Source organism: Nerophis lumbriciformis, linkage group LG11 (assembly GCF_033978685.3).
Source record: "Nerophis lumbriciformis linkage group LG11, RoL_Nlum_v2.1, whole genome shotgun sequence".
Taxonomy (NCBI): domain Eukaryota; kingdom Metazoa; phylum Chordata; class Actinopteri; order Syngnathiformes; family Syngnathidae; genus Nerophis; species Nerophis lumbriciformis.
The window spans coordinates 12997706-13018590 of NC_084558.2; the positions used below are offsets into that span (position 1 = coordinate 12997706).

General features: G+C 40.1%; 1 protein-coding gene across 2 annotated transcripts; it reads left to right on the top strand.

Annotated features, from left to right (window-relative positions):
- The first annotated feature begins 1300 nt into the window (after positions 1-1300).
- Positions 1301-20543, top strand: gspt1 (G1 to S phase transition 1). 2 transcript variants are annotated; one of them, XM_061967309.2, is made up of 14 exons: positions 1302-1726; positions 1944-1988; positions 6721-7002; positions 7095-7128; positions 7207-7284; positions 9071-9251; positions 12251-12405; positions 12512-12652; positions 12747-12840; positions 13502-13582; positions 15995-16168; positions 19484-19573; positions 19702-19870; positions 19935-20543. In XM_061967309.2, exons 1-14 carry the CDS (start codon positions 1528-1530, stop codon positions 19985-19987), a joined length of 1776 nt encoding a protein of 591 aa, XP_061823293.1. In that variant the 5' UTR covers positions 1302-1527; the 3' UTR covers positions 19988-20543. The 2 variants fall into 2 exon arrangements, with proteins under 2 accessions (XP_061823294.1, XP_061823293.1); XM_061967310.2 differs by lacking the exon at positions 1944-1988 and having other exon boundaries at positions 1301-1726.
- The last annotated feature ends 342 nt before the right edge of the window (positions 20544-20885 follow it).

Below are 20885 nucleotides of genomic sequence, written 5' to 3' on the forward strand. Positions count from 1 at the left end.
AAAATGAAAACGACAGCAATTGCATGCTTCCACTCGTATGGAAGTAGAATTGTCTCGAATCTACTTATATATATCAATATGATATTAATACATATGTATATATTAATAAATATACAAATACAAATGTGATATACAAATAAATAAATAATTTGTATAAATAAACGCGTATTTGTAAATATATTTTTGAGATTTGAAAATATATACAAATAAAATGTATAAATATAAAAATGTGACGTACAAATACATCAATAATTTGTATAAATAAACGTGTATTTGTAAATATATTTTTGAGATTTGAATATAAATATGCTTGATTTTGTATTTGTATTGAATTTGCATATGTGGATCGATTTTTTGCTTTTGTGTCGATGAGACATTCCTACCACAAACCAGATGCACAAATAAATGGAACCTACACACTCCCCTGAACAACCAGCAGAGAGCACTGCAGCCAGAGCAGTCTGGGTCACAGAGCATTATATGCAAAATGCGGGGAGTTCTCTGCACAAAATCAATCCACGTCTTTACAGAGAGAACGCACAACGGGCCTGAGCTAGCTAACGTTAGCGTTGTATTAGCTAATGCTAATTTATCCAGTTAATCCGAAAGACCGTGCTAGCTGCTTATTTTATTGTATCAATGCCGTTTAATGACCTTGCCCCGACATAGATACTGATCTCTTGTCAGTGCAATGTGTGGCTCTGGGTGCAGTGCCCTCTGCTGGTTGTTCAGGGGAGTGTGTAGGTCACATTTATTTGTGCATCTGGTTTGTGGTAGGAATGTCTCATCGACACAAAAGCAAAAAAGCGATCCACATATGCAAATTCAATACATCAATCAATCAATGTTTATTTATATAGCCCTAAATCACAAGTGTCTCAAGGGGCTGCACAAGCCACAACGACATCCTCGGTTCAAATCCCAAATTAACAAATACAAATACAAAATCAAGCATATTTATATTCAAATCTCAAAAATATATTTACAAATACACGTTTGTATATACAAATTCTTGATTTATTTGTATGTCACATTTTTTGATTTATACATTTTATTTTGTATATATTTTCAAATCTCAATATATTTCCAAATAAGTGTTTATTTATACAAATTATTTATTTATTTGTACATCACATTTGTATTTGTATATGTATTAACATATGCATATGTATTAATATCATATTGATATATATAAGTTGATGTGAGACAATTCTACTTCCATACACTCGTCCTTGGAGTCATGGCGCCTGTTATTTAGTCGGCATTTCTCTCTTTATACACGCCTCTGTCAGCAGGAGATCAATGCTGACCCCCAGTGGCGGGCGCTGGTAATGCACGTCTACACCACAGCTCCTGTCATGCGAGCTCCATATGCTTGTCAAAGCAGCATAGCGATGGGAAGTTCACCCACAGCAGCGCTCTTTAAACACACTACAAACTGAACGTTTTGTCCTCTGAAACCAAACCGCAAAAACCAACCAGCGCTTATCGGCAGAGGATAGTTTGTCAACGCTGAGGAACGATAGCATGGACCCGAGAGACACAGCTCCGGATTCGTGGGAACTGGAGGAAGATGCCGAGGCCCCACTGGCCGCCGCGGCGGATCTCGCGGGCACTTTCGCCGCACTAAACGTCAACGCCAAGCCGTTTGTTCCTAACGTCAACGCGGCGGTGTTTGTGCCCACCGTCCCTCAAACTACCACGTCGGAAACCATTCCTTTGCATGGTAATGTCCCATAAAGGCTTGTCAACTATTTGGAAGTTAGCCTAACTTGCTAACTATCTTGCTAACGCAGCTAGCTCCCCTCGTTTAAGTTGCATGTCGTCACAAGCTATACCTGATTCATTGCCAAGTAATGCTGAGCAGGAAATGTTCAAACGTCACCATTGTTGCGTGGTAACTTTGTGAACGAAGGTTATTAAAATGTCTTTTCTCCCTAAAGGTGCCCCCGATCCTGCTGGCAACATGGAGGTGGCACAAACAATCGGTATGCATGTCGAACACCTGTGTTTAAAGCGTGGCCTGGTGGACATTTTATGGCCGTTTTTTTCGCCCCTCTGCGTTTTGTAAAAATGCAATCAGTTCATTATTATCGGGGTACCTTATTAGTTTTTCACTAGTTCGCTTTACCACCTGTAACACAAAGCTACGACATTTATAGCTTAGCACAGTGGTTCTCAAACTTTTTTCACCAAGTACCACCTCAGAAAAAACTTGGTTCTCTAAGTATCACCATAATGACCAACATTAGACTACAGTAGCATAGTGGGCCTAAGTAGTCATTAAAAACAAGGCATATTTTATTAAAACATTTTGGCCACTAACATTACACACAGTTTGGACAGTAACAATGTGTTTGAATATAGGAAAATAAAACACTACTTTAATGAAGTGATTATTTGGTGTACCACTAGGTCAGAGGTGTCAAATGTACGGCCCGTGGCCCGCGAACAGATTTTACCCGGCCCACGGGATTAGTTTGCTAAGTATAAAAATTAACCTGAAATTTTTGAATAAAAGAAACAGCTGTTCTAAATGTGTCCACTGGATGTCGCAGTAGCAATTATTTGTACCTTTGTAGATGATGCAACATATGTACAAAATAAACCACATGATGTTAGTGCACCAGTCGAGGAAAATTATCAAACTACATAAATAACATACTGCAATTTGATTTTGATGTAATTTTTTTTATCTTGATAGATTGAAAATGAACACCAATGAGTTGACTGATGAACATTATCACATCATTTATTCAGAAAATATAAATAACGACAAATAAAGATAGAATACTATTAACCCCAACATGTAATTGTATAAAAGCTTCAACAACATTATGTACAATTTCAGAATGTGCTTGTTCTATTTTTAAACAACAACAAAAATCTGAAGTTGTCTTTATTTTTAAGTTATCGTGCCGTGATTTTACCAGTCCGGCCCACTTGGGAGTACATTTTTCTCCATGTGGCCCCCGATCTAAAATGAGTTTGACACCCCTGCACTAGATGAAGCCTGCATGCCACTACTGGTACACGTCCCACAGTTTGAGAATTCCGGCTTAGCATACATTTGACATCCATTGGTTTGCATTTTGCTGTATACCCCTGACATAGACAGAATAGAGTCTAAACACTGCGTGTGATTATGGTCAGGTTACAAAGGCTTTCACTACGCTGTTAACAGGTGTGTGTGTGTGTGTGTGTGTGTGCGTGTGCGTGTGCGTGTGCGTGTGTGTGTGTGTGTCAGTCAGCATGCGTGCACCTGCAGCCATGTTTGAAACCCCAAACTAACCAGGAATGCTCGGAGGCTGACGTGTAGTTTTACTTATTTGGATTTCTGGCATTGGTAAAGTCACAAGTGCCCGCCTGTGTTAACGATATGATGCAACGTCCCCATTCCAATTCTGAAATAGACATCCCTTTGGACCACACTGGCACTACCCATTCTTAAAAATAATGTCCAAGTTGTATGTTTGTTTATAACCAGAAAGGTGCTGTTGACACTTATTGCCGCAGCATTATGTACACCAGCACAATCTGACATTATCCAAGAGTTTATCTAATTTGCATAATTAGCCAGGGAAAATGTACGTGCAATTTTAATGAAAGCTGCATGAGGGACAAAAGTGAGCAAAAAACATAAAAATCAACACAATATAATACAAATTAAGTCTGTTCTGTTGCATCTTTTTGTGTGTTTATATTTTAATGTAACAAGCAGGACAGAAGCCGCCTGTGAGGTCTGTGGGAGGGAGTGATGTGTTTTCCTGTTCGTGCTTCAAAAAGATAACACCAAAATAAGTCGCAAGTAGTTATCTTAGTCGCTGTTTTCAAAAAGACAATCGGTGTCTGAATATTTGTTAAATATTTTATTAAAGTTGCTAAGTTGGCAACACTGATCTCCCAAGCTACATATCCTTATTCTCTGGCAGACCAAGTGTGTGAAGTGTGTTAAAGGGGTCATATGATTTTTTTCTACATTTAAAACACTTCCTTGTGGTCTACATAACATGTTATGGTGGTTCTTTGGTCAAAATGTTGCATCAATTATGTTTTACAGACAATCTTTAAGCCGCTTTCTGACCGCCTCTTCAGGATGCGCCATTTTGTGGGCGGTCTTATTTTCCCCAGCCTTCTTTTTTGTAGTTTTTAGTGCTTCCGTAGCAAGTCTACTCACAAATAAAAGTGAGAACTATATGATACTTTGTTTTAAAAATGGCAGCAGTGGAGGATGCATGTGCATGTACAAGCCAGTCTGTACCACAACAAGAGGATGGCGAAAAAGAAGGCGATATTGATTACAGCGCGGACTACAATGGCGCATTTATACCATATATTGATAATCCGCTGACGATTTTCCCAATTTGTGACATCACCGATTCTGCAAATTCCAGACAGCGCGTTTAGCGGAAGTATTAAGGAAGGCAAGATTATTTTATAAATATTTCACATTTTCGGGACTCATGCAGATCCCAAATACACAACTGCAGGTACCAATTGGTAAGAAAGGTTGGTTTTGCATAATAGGGCCCCTTTAAGAAGCAGAGTTGTTGTAGCAACAAGCTACATTTATAAGCAGGCTCATTATAATGTGTTTAAGAGCAACGACAAACGGGAAGCACCAAATCTATTTGTGGCGGTCCAGTTTCATTCCTGGCAGACCTCCACACAAAAAATGAATATATGGGAAACATTGTCTTTTACAGGAATATAAACAAATAAAGGTGTGATAGTAGCATTGTTTTGTGGTACAGAATGTGTTCTAGTACATTCATTAATATAAATAGAGCAAGAAGTAAGTACAAGAGTAAAAATGTTTTAAGCATTGTATAATCAACATACATATATGTAATAGATAATACACAGTTAGCATTCTTCTTCTTTTAAATACTATTCTTTTTAATTTTGCATAACCTTATTCCAAAATGGAATAAATTAATTTTTATCGTCAAAATTACACACACAATACCCCATAATCACAATGGGACAATTTCTTTTTAATTTTGCTCATTTATTAGAAATATAAAAAATTGAAAAACTCACATGTACATAAGTATTCACATCCATCCATCCATCTTCTTCCGCTTATCCGAGGAAGAAGCCACTTCGTCCAGCTCTTCCCGGGGGATCCGAGGCGTTCCCAGGCCAGCCGGGAGACATAGTCTTCCCAACGTGTCTTGGGTCTTCCCCGTGGCCTCCTACCGGTCGGACGTGCCCTAAACAACTCCCCCGGGAGGTGTTTAGGGTCCGAACCACCTCATCTGGCTCCTCTCGATGTGGAGGAGCAGCGGCTTTACTTTGAGCCCCTCCCGGATGGCAGAGCTTCTCACCCTATCTCTAAGGGAAAACCCCGCCACCCGGTGGAGGAAACTCATTTCGGCCGCTTGTACCCGTGATCTTATCCTTTCGGTCATAACCCAAAGCTCATGACCATAGGTGAGGATGGGAACGTAGATCGACCGGTAAATTGAGAGCTTTGCCTTCCGGCTCAGCTCCTTCTTCACCACAACAGATCGATATAGCGTCCGCATTACTGAAGACGCCACATCGATCCGCCTGTCGATCTCACGATCCACTCTTCCCTCACTCGTGAAGTATTCACGAGTAAGTATTCACAGTCTTTGCTCAATACTTTGTTGATGCACCTTTGGCAACAATTACAGCCTAAGTCTTTTTGAATACGATGCCACAAGCTTGGCACACCTATCTCTGGGCAGTTTTGCCCATTCCTCTTTGCATCACCTCTCAAGCTCCATTAGGTTGGATGACATCCAGGATGTGTCTGCACATTTCCGCATTCATCTTTCCCTCTATCCTGACAAGTCTTCCAGTTCCTGCCCCTGAAAAACATCCCCACAGCATGATGCTGTCACCACCATGCTTCAATGTAGGGATGGCCTGGTGATGAGCGGTGCCTGGTGTCCTCCAAACATGATGCCTGGCATTCACACCACAGTGTTCAATCTTTGTCTCATTAGACCAGATAATTTAGTTTCTAATGGTCTGAGAGTCCTTCAGGTGCATTTTGGCAAACTGTTTACTAAGAAATGGCCTCTGTCTGCTTACAATACCACACAAGCCTCATTGGTGGATTGCTGCAGAGATGGTTGTCTCTGTAGAGAGGTTCTCCTCTCTCCACAGAGGAATGCTGTAGCTCTGACAGAGTGATCATCGGTTTATTGGTCACCTCCCTGAAGAGACTAAGATGAATGCAGCAATTTACAGAGACATCCTGGATGAAAACACTTCTCATCCAACCTGATGGGGCTTGAGAGGTGCTGCAAAGAAGAATGGGCGAAACTGCTCAAAGATAGGTGTGCCATTCTTGTGGCATCGAATTAAAAAAGACAAGAGTCTATAATTGCTGCCAAAGGTGCATCAACAAAGTATTGAGCAAAGGCTCTGAATACTTATGTACCTGTGATTTTATTTTTTATAAATTAGCAAATGAGAAGAAGAAAAAAACACATTGTAATCATGGTGTATTGTGTGTAATATTTTGAGGAGAAAAATTAATGTATTCCGTATTAGAGTAAGGTTGCAACATAACAAAATGTGGAAAAAATGAATACTTTCCGAATGCACTGTATGTTCAAGTTGAATAGTACTAGAACTTTCATAGCTATGAACATGTAATTGCTTGTTACAATGAGCTACCACTGCTGTTGCTGTAGCTACTGTAGACTTATTAATAACAAGTGTGGCAATATTCGTTTGCAGCTCCAGTGGAGAACGGCGGCTCCGAGGCAGACATGGCCACCGAGGAAGTGACGTGGGAGCAAAACGATGACGAGCCGAGTGGAGCAGGAGGTGGACAGGAGTACCTGAGAGGTGCAGGGGACGGTCAGCCGTATGCTGGAATGAAGGATGATGATGATGATGATGATGAGGAGATGATGATAGAGGAGGAAGAGGAGGAAATACCCATGCCTAAAGTGGCGCCTTTGACACCAGACGCCCCCAAAAAAGAACATGTGAACGTCGTATTCATCGGTCATGTGGGTGCGTCTGGGTTTACGTCATCATCCGTGTTGCCTTGATATGATTCCAGAATGACACTTTGATGTTATAACTTTATTTTATTTGACTGGTAGATGCTGGCAAGTCAACTATCGGGGGACAGATCATGTAAGTGGACATCTTTCACTGTGACTGCTTAAAGTGTTGAAAGCGACAGCGATTACTCCTTGGCAATTTTCATTTTAGGTATTTAACTGGAATGGTGGAAAAGCGGACTTTGGAGAAATACGAAAGGGAAGCCAAAGAAAAGAATAGAGAGACATGGTGAGCTTGTGTAGATGATTTGTTAGTGATTTATTTTCTTAGTCACAATGAAACAACTGCCACTGCACTATAATTAAAACTGTTTTTCTTAAGTCGTCTTCAGCAAATAAGGAATATGACCTGCTAGCATACTATCAATTTTTTTTTTTAACCAGGCACTTTCTATTTTTAACCAATTTGCTCATCTTAAAAGGGTCATATTAGGATTTTTCTACTACGTTTACAACACTTTCTTAGGGTGTAACATGTAATGGTGGTTCTTTGGTCAAAACTTTGCATGGATTATGTTTTAGACTGTTTTCAACTTGCTTTCTGACCGTCTCTTCAGGATGCGTTGTTTTGTGGGCGGTCTAATTTACGTGCCTCCACTTCACCTGTTTCTTCTCCCCACCATCTTTGTTATAGTTTTTAGCGCTTCCATTGCGAACCTACTGAGAGATTTTGTTCGAACTATACGCTACTTTATATTAGAAATGGCAACAGTGGAGGATGCATGTGCATATACGAGCCAGTCTGCCCCACAACAAATCGCGCAAAAGAAGGAATTTGACTACAGCGTCGGACTATAATGGCGAACCTGCGCAAAGTACCTTTAGGTAAATTTATAGCATATATGGGTAATCAGTTGACGTCGCCAAATGGGTCAAATTCCAAACGGCTCATGTCCCGGAGGAATGAAGGAAGTCAAGATTGTTTTATAAAAATCTTGCCATGCCTCCATTGTTGGATTTTAAATTTTCAGGACTTATGCAGATCCCAAATACATAACAGCAGTTACCAATAAGTAAAAAAAATTTGGTTTTGCATAATAAGGCCCCTTAATGTAATATGTGCTCAAATCTGGGAAATAGGTTATTTTACCTTTTGTGCGCATACATCCAAAAACATTCCAACAACTCCACTAGTGACGTTGTGTTTAAAGGGAACCTGTGATGATTTAAATGTGCATTTACCAATTCCTTGTGGTCTAGATAATATGTATTGGATATGCTTTATTGTAAATGTTTGCTCCTCAGTCACTTTTATAACCCGTTTTTTGAGTCTGCCTGCAATAGGTTCAATTCTGGAGGTGCTCCCAGATTGCAAATGAAACCACGCCACACCCTCTCTAAAAGTATCATGATTTATCTTTTGAAAATGTGCACAGTGTTTAAATATATAGCCCCCTTTTTTTCCAGACACGGGGAAATTAAACTTCATAAACGTTATATACATTCACCTGGTCACAACATTAGGTACAACCACCAAACAATTCAGTCTCTGCATTAAAAAAAGCTCCTTTTATCAGCATTTATGGCACTGCATGTTGCATGTTTGTGTTTGGACACATGTCACAATTACATTAATATAATATTTTACCCTGCCTTTTTTGTGTTTCCTCATAGCCTGAGGGGCTCCTCCCCCTCTGACTGAAAGCTTTATTTAATTTCAAAATAGTACATCCACCTTGCCTTGACATCACAACGTAGACTGCAGAACCCCACGAACAAAGGCATCAAAAACTGCAGTCAAGCTTTCTCTAAAATACATGAACATTAGGATTTGACACTTTGGCATTATCACCAGTATCCAACATTGTTAGAAAAAAGGAAATTTGTCATAAGTCCCCTTTCAGCGCTTATTTGGAAAAGCCCAATATGAGGATAGCCGAGTGACCAAGTCCATGATATTTTCCATGATATTTTTCCCCTCTTTACCTTGCCATGACACTTCAAAATTGTATCACTTGAGAGCAAAATTGTCATTGTATGCCTTTTATGTCAATGACTAAACATGGTGAATGCAGGTACCTGTCCTGGGCTCTGGACACAAACCAGGAGGAGAGAGACAAAGGGAAAACGGTGGAGGTCGGCAGGGCCTACTTTGAGACGGAGAAGAAACATTTCACCATCCTGGATGCTCCTGGACACAAGAGCTTTGTCCCCAACATGATTGGAGGGGCGTCACAAGCAGACCTGGCAGTTCTGGTGAGAAGGACACGGATGTTGCGCACCTTTTGTGTAGATTTTTTTCAATGCTTTTCCATGCCTGTGTTTTCTTTGCTTTCTGTTGGTTCATACTTGGCCACCTTTTGGTTTAAATGCATCTTTGAGATCTATGTCTACTTCAGCTCTCATTTAACAAACGTTGTTTCTTGTGTAACAACCTGGCAGTTACAGTTTGTGTGATGTTTGAGGTGGACGACTTTTTGTGTGGCCGTGAACACATCAGTGACTGAGTGAGCCCCCCTACCCCATACTTGCCTACCTTGAGACCTCCAAATTCAGGAGATAGAGGGGGGGGGGGGGGGGGGTTGGTGGTAGCGTCCCGGAAAAGTTAGTACTGCAAGGTGTTCTGGGTATTTGTTCTGTTGTGTTTATGTTGTGTTACGGTGCGGATGTTCTCCCGAAATGTGTTTGTCATTCTTGTTTGGTGTGGGTTCACAGTGTGGCGCATATTTGTAAGTGTTAGTTGTTTATACGGCCACCCTCAGTGTGACCTGTATGGCTGTTGATCAAGTATGCCTTGCATTCACGTGTGTGTGTGTGTGTGTGTGTGTGTGTGTGTGTGTGTGTGTGTGTGTGTGTGTGTGTGTGTGTGTGTGTGTGTGTGTGTGTGTGTGTGTGTGTGTGTCTGTGTGTGTGTGTAAAAGCTGTATATATTATGTTTCTGTGCCGGCATTCTGTATGTTTGGAGGAAAAGCGGACGCTAAAGGCACTGTTAAGGCACGCCCCCAATATTGATGAACTGGTGGAAATTGGGAGAAATTCGGGAGAATGGTTAACCCGGGAGATTTTCGGGAGGGGCACTGAAATTCGGGAGTCTCCCGGGAAAATCGGGAGGGTTGGCAGGTATGCCCTACCCACACGCTGCTCTTGAGACAACGGATTGTTTTGCCTTGGTTACGGCAGGAAGTGACCAGTTACATTAATTGACTGAAAGTGTTCGTCATTGTTTTATCTGTTGTGACTGCCGGTTGTCACCTCTCACAGAATTGCATTACAAAATAGTGAAGAATAATTCCTTTTTTTAGGTTTGATTTTATTTTTTGTGCGACATAAATTTGCGCAGACCCGCAGTTTATAAGGAAAAGTGCTTGACACCTACTGTAATGTCTGGTTTGTTTGCCTCGCATAAGTGCTCAGCTGGCTTGGAAGAGGCAGGCGTTGACATGGCACCATTGGTCATGCACAAAACACATGCATGTGGGCAACATACTTTTCTATGAAGTTACAGAAATACACACAGTGACATGACATAATCCACTAAATTAAAGCAATGGTAATCTCCCAAATGCATAGCTATGTTATATGTGATTCCCTCTTACTCATTGCTAATGATTCCATTTTGCACAAAAGCAATACATAGACTCAGAATAATCCACAAAGTTAAAGCCCACGATACCCTCACTTGCAGGTAGGCATATGCACCGTTTTGCAACGTAGATGTGTCATATGTTAATGTATTCACTCCTATTGCCAGTTATTAATGATAACAACTACCTTGCACAGTATAATATCTGGAAATAAGCCACAAAGTTAGGGCAGTTGCTCTTATTGTGTAATGGAGGGATGTGAAGTGAATTCTATTTAAAATAGCGCTTTTCTCTAGCGACTCAAATCGCTTTACATAGTGGAACTCGTTATCTAAGTTACATTAAAACCAGTGTGGGTGGCACTGGGAGCAGGTGGGTAAAATATATTGCCCAAGGACACAACGGGGATGGCACACAAATCCCGAATGATTGCAGATCAGTGTGAGTGCGGTGGGCTTCATTGCAATATTCAAGACTCGTTTGACTCATTCTTGTTAGTGTGCCTGTTGCAAATGTAACTTTTTATAATTTTGATGAGATAAAACGTCTTCAGCAGTAATAGTGCCACCTGTTGCTTTGGCATGCTCCTAGTAGCTCAGTAAGGCGTTTTCTTTTGGATGAAGAATTGTGTTAACGCTCGGGGTGTTCCGATCAGGGATTTATGCTGACGATTTCGATACCGATCATCCATAAGTGAGCTCGGCCGCTACCAATCATGTACATTAACTGTACATTTATCCATTTATTTATGTGCTATTGACAGTTTAACAATATCAGCACAATATTTATTCTAGTTCCTTATTCAATTTTATTACATACAATTGTTTGAGCAAAACAAAGTCAATAGTACACAATAACTAAACAAAATCCCAAACTACTATCTATTACTCGTAGAAATACTTTTTGCCCTCAAAGTCCTCCTGTGTCCAGGAACTTATTCTCTAAATCTCTAAACATTAACCCCACAAAAATGTATATTGATCTAATCACTCTAGTATTGATCATATACTGATATAACCCTTGGTATCGACACCACCAATTTATGGATCAATCCGATCCTCCTGTGACAATGCTGACACACCAACAGTTGTTGTATTATTCTCTCTCAAGACTCTTATTAATCTTCTTGTTAATTTCCAGTTAATATCTGCTTACTCTCTGCTACAACAGGTTCCATCTACACTTCTTAAACTTTATTAAGCACTTATTTCTTGGTGTTGTTTCAAGCTATGTTGGCGGTTATTTTAGCTATTAGCATGCCTGCTCCTGACTTGCTCTCGGTATGTTGTTTATCCTCACCCTAAGCTTGATAATGATACTTGGTAATGATACAGAAGAAATACAGTTTATTTTCTTTAGTAGAGGTTATTATTATTAACTTAGGAGAGCGGCTCCACACTATGTATGGAAATAAACAATTAGCTGCTGGCTTGTCAGCCATTAGACTAAAAATATATACAATATTTGCCAGAGGGGACTGACTCTTGTGATTGTCTTTGAAAGGCATTAATCGGCAATGGCAATCACATACTTATTCCAAAAAATGGGCCGATACTAATCCACACATCCCTTGTTGATGTCTTTGCTGGGGGCATTGATTATCTATTTGCGGTACATTCAAAGTAGATTGCATCATGTCATGCCATAAAACTTTCTGACTCGTTGTGTCAGGTGATCTCGGCAAGAAAAGGCGAGTTCGAGACTGGCTTTGAGAAAGGCGGACAGACTCGGGAACACGCAATGCTGGCTAAAACGGCAGGTGTTAAACATCTCATTGTCCTGGTCAACAAGATGGACGACCCCACAGTCAATTGGAGCCTAGATAGGTGAGCAAAGTGTGGGATTTTGTCGAAACCTACAATGTCGAACACTAGTGGCGGCTAAAAATGACAATTTCAGTTGGCGCTTCTGAGATTTTAATTTATCTTGTAGGTATGAGGAGTGTAAGGAGAAGCTGGTGCCTTTTCTAAAGAAGGTGGGCTTCAACCCCAAGAAGGACATCTACTTTATGCCTTGCTCTGGACTCACAGGTGCCAACCTCAAAGACCCCGTATCTGAATGCCCCTGGTACACGTAAGTACTTTATGTGATAATCCAATCAAATCATATCAGCAATTCTTCAGACTCATTGTCCAGTAGTCAACTCTCCTTTTTTACTCCGTAACAGTGGTCTGCCATTTATACCCCACTTGGATAGTTTGCCAAACTTTGCCAGGTCCATCGACGGCCCCGTCAGGCTACCTATCGTAGATAAGTATAAGGCAAGCAATCAAACCTGTGTCTGCTGTTTCCTTGTAATGTGTGAGGCCTTCCATTCTCTTGGGATTGCGCAAGAGCATTTATTGTGATTTACTCACAATAGCAACTCAAGGCTACGTTTTGCTTGCACCCACAATCACTTTTTAGCAATGGAATTTTGTGAGAAACTTTTACTGACCCATGCTTTGTAAACACATGGAATACGTAAATGAACAGCCCTGTTGTATTTCTTTGCATTTACATATCGACACAAATATGACCTCATTTTGTCCCTACAAAAAAGTGTCACAAGACTGGTCTTACAATATTATATATTGTTTTAATACATGCAAACTAGCATGTGGCGCCAAACAGCCCCACCCCATCACAGGGCTTTTCTTCTTGTCACTCACACGTACCAATAACCAGAAGAAATGCAACTGACATAGAGACTTGCTTGAAAAAAGTGTCTCAAAGGTTCGGCAAGTTAGCAAACTGCACAGTATGGTGCAAATTTTAAGTTTAAGGTGATTAATGAAGCGGACTCACCAAATTTGATTTTTTAATGTAATCTACAAGTTCTTATTTCACTAATATTGAAAACATGATTCACAAAAAAACTTTTTATATTTGGGGTAATAATATGGTACATGTCAATTGTTCATGTGTGCCTTGTGTGTTTAGGACATGGGTACAGTAATTCTCGGGAAGCTGGAGTCCGGAACGATCAGCAAAGCCCAGCAGTTGGTCATGATGCCCAACAGGGTAAGATTTCTGTTGTGGAATACAATTGAGGATCCAAAAGGTTTCTACAAATAAAACCTTAAAGTGCCAGTAGAATGAAGAAACAAGTTGACTTTATATGCTTCATTGTGTTTCATTGTATCCGTTAAACCATATCCAATTGTATTTACAATCCGCAAAGTACTGTATGTGAAAATACCCTCTAAACATCACAAAATGCCACAATTTCTGAAGGCCTTTTTGAATATTCCACTCCGAATGTCTTCTGCATTTTCATTATGGGAACGCTTCTGCAGCAGATCAATCATACTGGAAATATGCAAACAATTTGAAAGAGTTGTGCTGTCTATCATTCACAATCCGTATGTAAGAAATTAACACGTTTTACTTTTTTTTATATATTATAGTCATTTATTTCAAGACCCAGGGGGATCCATATCATAGAATACAGTTGTGCTCATAAGTTTACATACCCTGGGAGAATTTATGATTTCTTGGCCATTCTTCAGGGAATATGAATGATAACACAAAAACCTTTCTTCCACTCATGCTTAATGGTTGTGTGAAGCTATTTATTGGCAAACAACTGTGTTTACTGTTTCAAGATGCACAATAAGGAGGCACTTGAAGAAAAATGGGCTGCATAGTCGAGTCGCCAGAAGAAAGCCATTTCTGCGCAAATTTCACAAAGTATCCCGCTTACATTACGCCAAACAGCACAGAGACAAGCCTCAAAACTTCTGGAACAAAGTAATTTGGAGTGATGAGACCAAAATTGAACTTTTTGGCCAATCGACCATTCAGCCCATTTTTCTTCAAGTGCCTCCTTATTCTGCATCTTGAAACAGCCACACCACAATTTTTCAGAGAGTCCTGTATTTCAGCTGAAGTTATTTGTGGATTTTTCTTTGCATCTTGAACAATTTTCCTGGCAGTTGCAGCTGAAATCTTTGCTGGTCTACCCGAATCCCTCATTTTCCACTTCTTAATCAGCGTTTGAACACTGCTGATTGGCATTCTCAATTCCTTGGATATCTTTTTATACCCCTTTCCTGTTTTATGTAGTTCAATTACCTTTTCTCACAGATCCTTTTGACAATTATTTTGCCTTCCCCATGACTCAGAATCCAGAAACATCTGTGCAGCACTGGATGAAAGATGCAATGGTCTGTCAGAAGCCCAGAAACTCACTGACCTTTTATACACACACATTTATTACAAACAAACAGGTCACAGGTTAGGATTGGAACCTTGATTAGCCATTCAAACCTGTTTGTGTCAACTTTTGTGCATGTTATCAGATCAAAGTCACTGGGGTATGTAAACTTTTGATCAGGGTCATTTGGGTACTTTCTTTTGTCATTTTGATTTAAAAAGAGTAAACACCATTGTTTGCCAATAAATAGCTTCACACAACCATTAAGCATGAGTGGAAGAAAGGTTTTTTTGTGTTATCATTCATATTCTCTGAAGAATGGCCAATAAATCATAAATTCTCCCAGGGTATGTAAACTTATGAGCACGACTGTAAAAACATACAACGATAAAAACAAATAAAAGAAATACTAGCATAAAAATATTCAATTTCCGGCATACAGGATTGCTCGCCAATTGTCCCACAGACTGGATGAAAATCTGACAGAACTGCAAGTCGGGGTAGTCAGACCAATAATTACATTGTTGTCTGACTCAGCTGCCCTACACATGAACCTGTACATGAGTTACGTAAAGTGGCAGTGCAGGTGGAGACCCCAATACTGACAAACATTTGGCTTGCACTGCAGCACCTTGAAGCTCTAAGAAGCAGTCTCATGCTGTCATTGTAAGCGACTATGAGCTTTTTAACACTGGCTGGTTAAAACCGACACCACAGGGGAGCAGTATACAGTGGTGTGCAATAAGCTTTAAAAAGTGTGATCTTCACAGAAACTGAGCACATACTGAACTTTCGACACAGCATGTTTTCTTGAGCATATACTGTAACTTCCGTCGCTGTCTGTAAATATCTTTGTCATCAGACAGGTCATTTGTAATATGTCCCAGATATTTAATTTCACTGTACACACTAAGTGCAGAACCAAAGAGAGAGAAGTCAGGGAAGGCTGAGTGTCTGTCTTCTCTACTTCTAACTATCATGATCTTGCTCTTTTTAGCATTGTATATGATGTTAAAATCAGTACCATACTGTGTGCATATTTTCAGAAGCTGTTGAAGACCAGCACTATATGGGCTAAAAATGACCAAATCATCTGCGTACATTAGGTGACAGACACTAAGTCTCTATACAATATCACCAGAGTAGCAACTACATTATTCTCCTGGCCTGTTAAATGAATATTGCTATTGGTATGACTATATTATTACTGAAAACATTTATTTAAATTTTTATTATAATAATAAACAAGGGTTGTCTAATGTAATGTGTTATTTCAGCACATTGTGGAAGTATTGAGCCTCTTAACCGATGAAGTGGAGACAGATGATGCAGGTCCAGGGGAGAATCTAAAGATGAGGCTCAAAGGCATAGAGGAAGAAGAGATCCTGCCCGGTTTCATCTTATGCAGTCCTGACAACCTATGCCACACCGGACGCACCTTTGACGCCCAGGTGACACGTCTTTTTGCAATGCTTGTGCTTAAAAGGAAGATAACAGTCATTGTCGAACAGTGTTTCCCATAGGACTTCGATCTGTGGCGCTGGGTGTGTGTGTGTGTAGGTGTAGATGATGTCTTTGGCAAAATTGCATAATTGGCTATGACTAGTACTTGTAGTGTTTATGAGGGGGGGGTTACCCACATATGCGGTCCTCTCCAAGGTTTCTCATAGTCATTCACATCGACGTCCCACTGGGGTGAGTTTTTCCTTGCCCTTATGTGGGCTCTGTACCGAGGATGTCGTTGTGGCTTGTGCAGCCCTTTGAGACACTTGTGATTTAGGGCTGTATAAATAAACATTGATTGATTGATGATAGCTGTGGGAGAGTCAGAAAGCAAGCAGGAAACATGAAAAGTAAAACAAACGTTTAGAAATACAAACGTACTGGGGGGTCCTGCTGCTAGTTGAGAAGACCAATAATTGCTTTCACATAAGTCAGAAAACGTTGCTAGAGTTTTCAGTCCTTGCTTTTTTGAAGTAAACAATTTCAAGTGGTCTAAATACTCTCTAAGTTAGCAACGCCGATCCTTCATGCAACATCATCTTATTCTTTAGCAGACCGGGGGTCTCATGTAAGCGTGCACACGATTCTGGCGTATGACCTTTTTTACGGCAAAGATGAGCTTTATCAAGAGTGAACTGAATGTGAAATTGTGCAATGCTTCACGCCAACTTCATGGCTCATGTATGCACATTTTTATATAATGTGGATACTTTGGCGACACACAGACGTGGTCATTTAAGGCTTTGTCAAAATTTGATGAGTGGTGTCAACAATGTAAAAGATCAAGGCGAGAACAAACAATTGACTGTTGCTAATGCATTTAATACTTGGTATTCATATTTGTGAGGATGTCTATTCATTTATGTAAGCGATAATTTTGCCACCTATTGCTGTCACAATGTGTTACTGTGACACCAGCGCCAGCTTAGCCAGTCGGGTGGACAGCTCCAGCCGCCGGTGGTTGTGGCACATTAATGGTACCGGAGACGGTGAAAGAATGGGCTGCTACTGCAATAAATTGAGTGATCAAACAAAAGTCAGTATTTCATATGCTGGCATGTTTAAATGTAAAAAAACGCAAACCAATAATTACACAATTTACACATGAAATAATCTGGCTGTGAGCAGGCTACTGTACAAATACATTTTGTTGTAAATTACTCAAATTATATTTATCTTGAAAGTAATCAGATGTGGCCCCACTTCTTCTAAAGTTTAAGACTCAGACAAATGTTATTATTATTTGTGTATAATTGCAGCAACTATCTTTTCAGACAGGGTGAGCATTACTTTAGAGGACAGCATGCTAAAAAGTATATTTTGGCGCGCTTTCACTTCAGCAAGAAGCACCTCCTACTTCTTGTTGGTGAATTCTGAATGGGTAGAGTCTGTAATCTCAGGCGCAAAGGTAATTTAAATATACATGCGCTCCATTTGCCTTGAAAGTGGGAAGTTGGAGCTGGGAATGATGTCACTGCCGAGGTGAGAGCGTTCCATTTACGAAGTCGGAAATCAAGATGGCCACATCCACGAATACTATTTTTGCGTTTGCCTTGTCACAATATTAACAATTTATGGGAAAATGTGCACTCTTTCTGCAACCTTCAAACATGGTGAATGAAGAGAAAATACAGATACTATTGCTGTACATCGCTACACTACCAAGCACCACCCTGCAAGCTTTATGGTGCAGAATGATCTTTTTCAACAGGGAAAAATTAGTCACGCATGTTCACATAATTAGTTTTGATATCTGTGTGCCGAGCGAGAGTAGGTCAGGTGACCTGGTGAGCCATCTTTGAACTGGAAGCACACTGGACTGTACAGCGTATATACCACATGAAATAAATGCAGTTTACACTACAGTGGCATTACCATATATAAACATACAACAATACAATATATATGGCTTATTTACTGCGACAAAAACAAATCAGAAGTGCAAATAGCGGATATTATAGAAGCGGGCTTCATTGTTTACATCCAGAGCAGCCATCTTTGAAATCAACTACAGAGTGGTGATAATACTCCTACTCTCTTGAGTCGGAAATCCGACCTCGAGGGGTGTCCCAGTTGAAATTCCGACTTCACAGTACAAATGGAACGCACCAATAGTTTGAGTATTTAAATGGAGCGTGGACATGGAGTGGCCAGCTGTGCTCCAGCATGTGCGCTCAATTCCACGTTAATTGGGATGTAAAAAAGAAATGTGCCTGGATTATTGTGTGTGCACACTTAAATACATCTGAAACGTTTTTTGCGTATATTTTCTGGATTTGAGCGTACACCATTTTTTAATAAGAAATCCACACAACTGGCCCCGGTGCGTATGAGGTGTGTTAAGGAACAGTGTTACGATACCATCTACTTTACGGAGTTGTAACGACTAGCTACATTCACATCCATTATAATGGGTTAATGAGTGATGGTAGTGCCACATACTTATTGTTTGTGGTGGTCCAAATGTGTTCCTGGCAGGCCGATACAAATAAACGAATGTATGGGAAACACTGGTCCAATTAACATAAGTTTTGCACTCTTACCCTGGATTTCCACTGAATGCGTAATGGCAGTTCAACAGCGCCCCTTTCCGTTTTTATTCAAGTCAATGTGTTCAGTTTCCACCGCTGCAGAACGGCACCGCTAAATATACGCAGAGCTTCTATATTTGCCGGTGCCTGCAACACATCCATTCAAGTTAGCTAAAATCTGCTTGTGTTGGACAGGAAGTTATGTACAAACAAAAAATTAATTACTCGGTTTATTGTTAAAATAAAATACTCAGTTTTCTCGGCGGTGACGGACATGAAGTCAAACTTGTCAAAGGTTTTTAGACGTGATTGCACCTCGTTGACACAAAGGAATGAGGACATGATGATTCTGAAGGTCCAAAAATAAAAAAACAGACGGGGATATCACGGGCAGCTATATGGGGTTACAGTATGGGGGCTTGTGTCAAATAAAAGCTGACACGGGGGCTGAGAAAGCAGGAGAATGATTTTAGGTGTGTGTCTGTGCAACAGCATAACAGTTTATAGTTTTCTTTACTACAACTCCCCTTATCACGTGATTACGTGTGGATTCGCAAGAACTCATACAAGTCTGCGCTATTTCGCTGCATGACGGAGCCGCAACACAATAGTAAACGGATGATCGCCTTGTTCAACTGCCGTTATGCATCCAGTGGAAATCCGGGGTTAGTATCTTTTCAATGAGCAAACGACATGTTCTATTCAAAATATTTTGCCTGTTTTTTTATTTAGATCGTCATCATTGAGCACAAATCAATCATTTGTCCCGGTTACAATGCAGTCCTTCACCTCCACACTTGTATTGAAGAGGTGCAGATCTCAGTAAGTTTATTCAAACATTTGTTTAATACCTGTGTGTGTGTGTGTGTGTCTGTGTCTGTGTGTGTGTGTGTCTGTGTGTGTCTGTCTCTCCCCCTACTGAACCTTATTAATTCCAATCCTGATTGCAGGCCCTATTCTGTATAGTGGACAAGAAGACGGGAGAGAAAAGTAAAACACGACCACGATTTGTCAAGCAGGATCAGGTTTGTATCGCTCGGTTCCGGGCAGCAGGAGTCATCTGCATGGAGACTTTCAAGGACTTTCCTCAGATGGGACGATTCACACTGCGAGACGAAGGTAAAAGACACTACGTCGTTGTCTATTTGACTTTAAGTTAAATATCTATTTTCCCCCCAACTAGGCAAAACTATTGCTATCGGCAAAGTGCTGAAGCTGGTACCGGAGAAAGACTAAATGGATCAGTGGCCAAAATATGTGAAGTTGTTCTGCTTGTCACCAAGGGAGAAACGCTTCAACAGCTGCTCTTCTCTTACGTACAACTACGAGAAGAGAGGAACATCCAATGAGGAGGGAAAGAGGGAATGAATTGTGTCAAATGAAGAAAATGAGACTGGATCAGTTTTTATGATGAACTATGTAAAGAGAAAAAGGCAGATAAAGTCCAGCGTCAGCGTTCTCATATTGAGAGCTCCAGTGCCACTAATGTAGCTTGCATACTCAATACACTGTAGGCTGGCCACACTTTGTTTTTATTATGGACGCAGTGTTACTGAGTCCAGGAAAAACAACAGAATTATTTTGTCTCCCGCAAAATAATCCCGCAATTCTAATTTGATATTCCATTGGACGTTTTATTTTCTAAGCGTTGATGTATTAGTTTGGTTTCTCTCACACACTACTCTGATGAACCGAGGATGAACATACACTCATACAAACAAGAACATACACTCATACAAACTGTTACATAATCAACACTGAGAAAAATAAATTATGATGCTTGATTGGAGAACGTGTTTCTGTTTTGTTTTCCTGAAAAATTTAAAAATCCCAAACAGATTTTTCTCTTATTAATTAGCAATTACTTTTTCTATATTAAAGACAATCCATAAACGTGAATGCATATGCAAAAGTGCAATATATTAATCTGTGCAGTAATCTATTTATATCTGCACCTTATTGCTCTTTTATCCTGCACTACAACGAGCTAATGCAAAAACATTTCGTTCTTATCCGTACTGTAAAGTTCAAATTTGAATGACAATAAAAGGAAGTCTAAGTCTTAAATTTCCAAACAATTCTGTCAACTAAAAAACAGCAAAAATGAATGTACTACAGTGCTTGTTTTTTTATT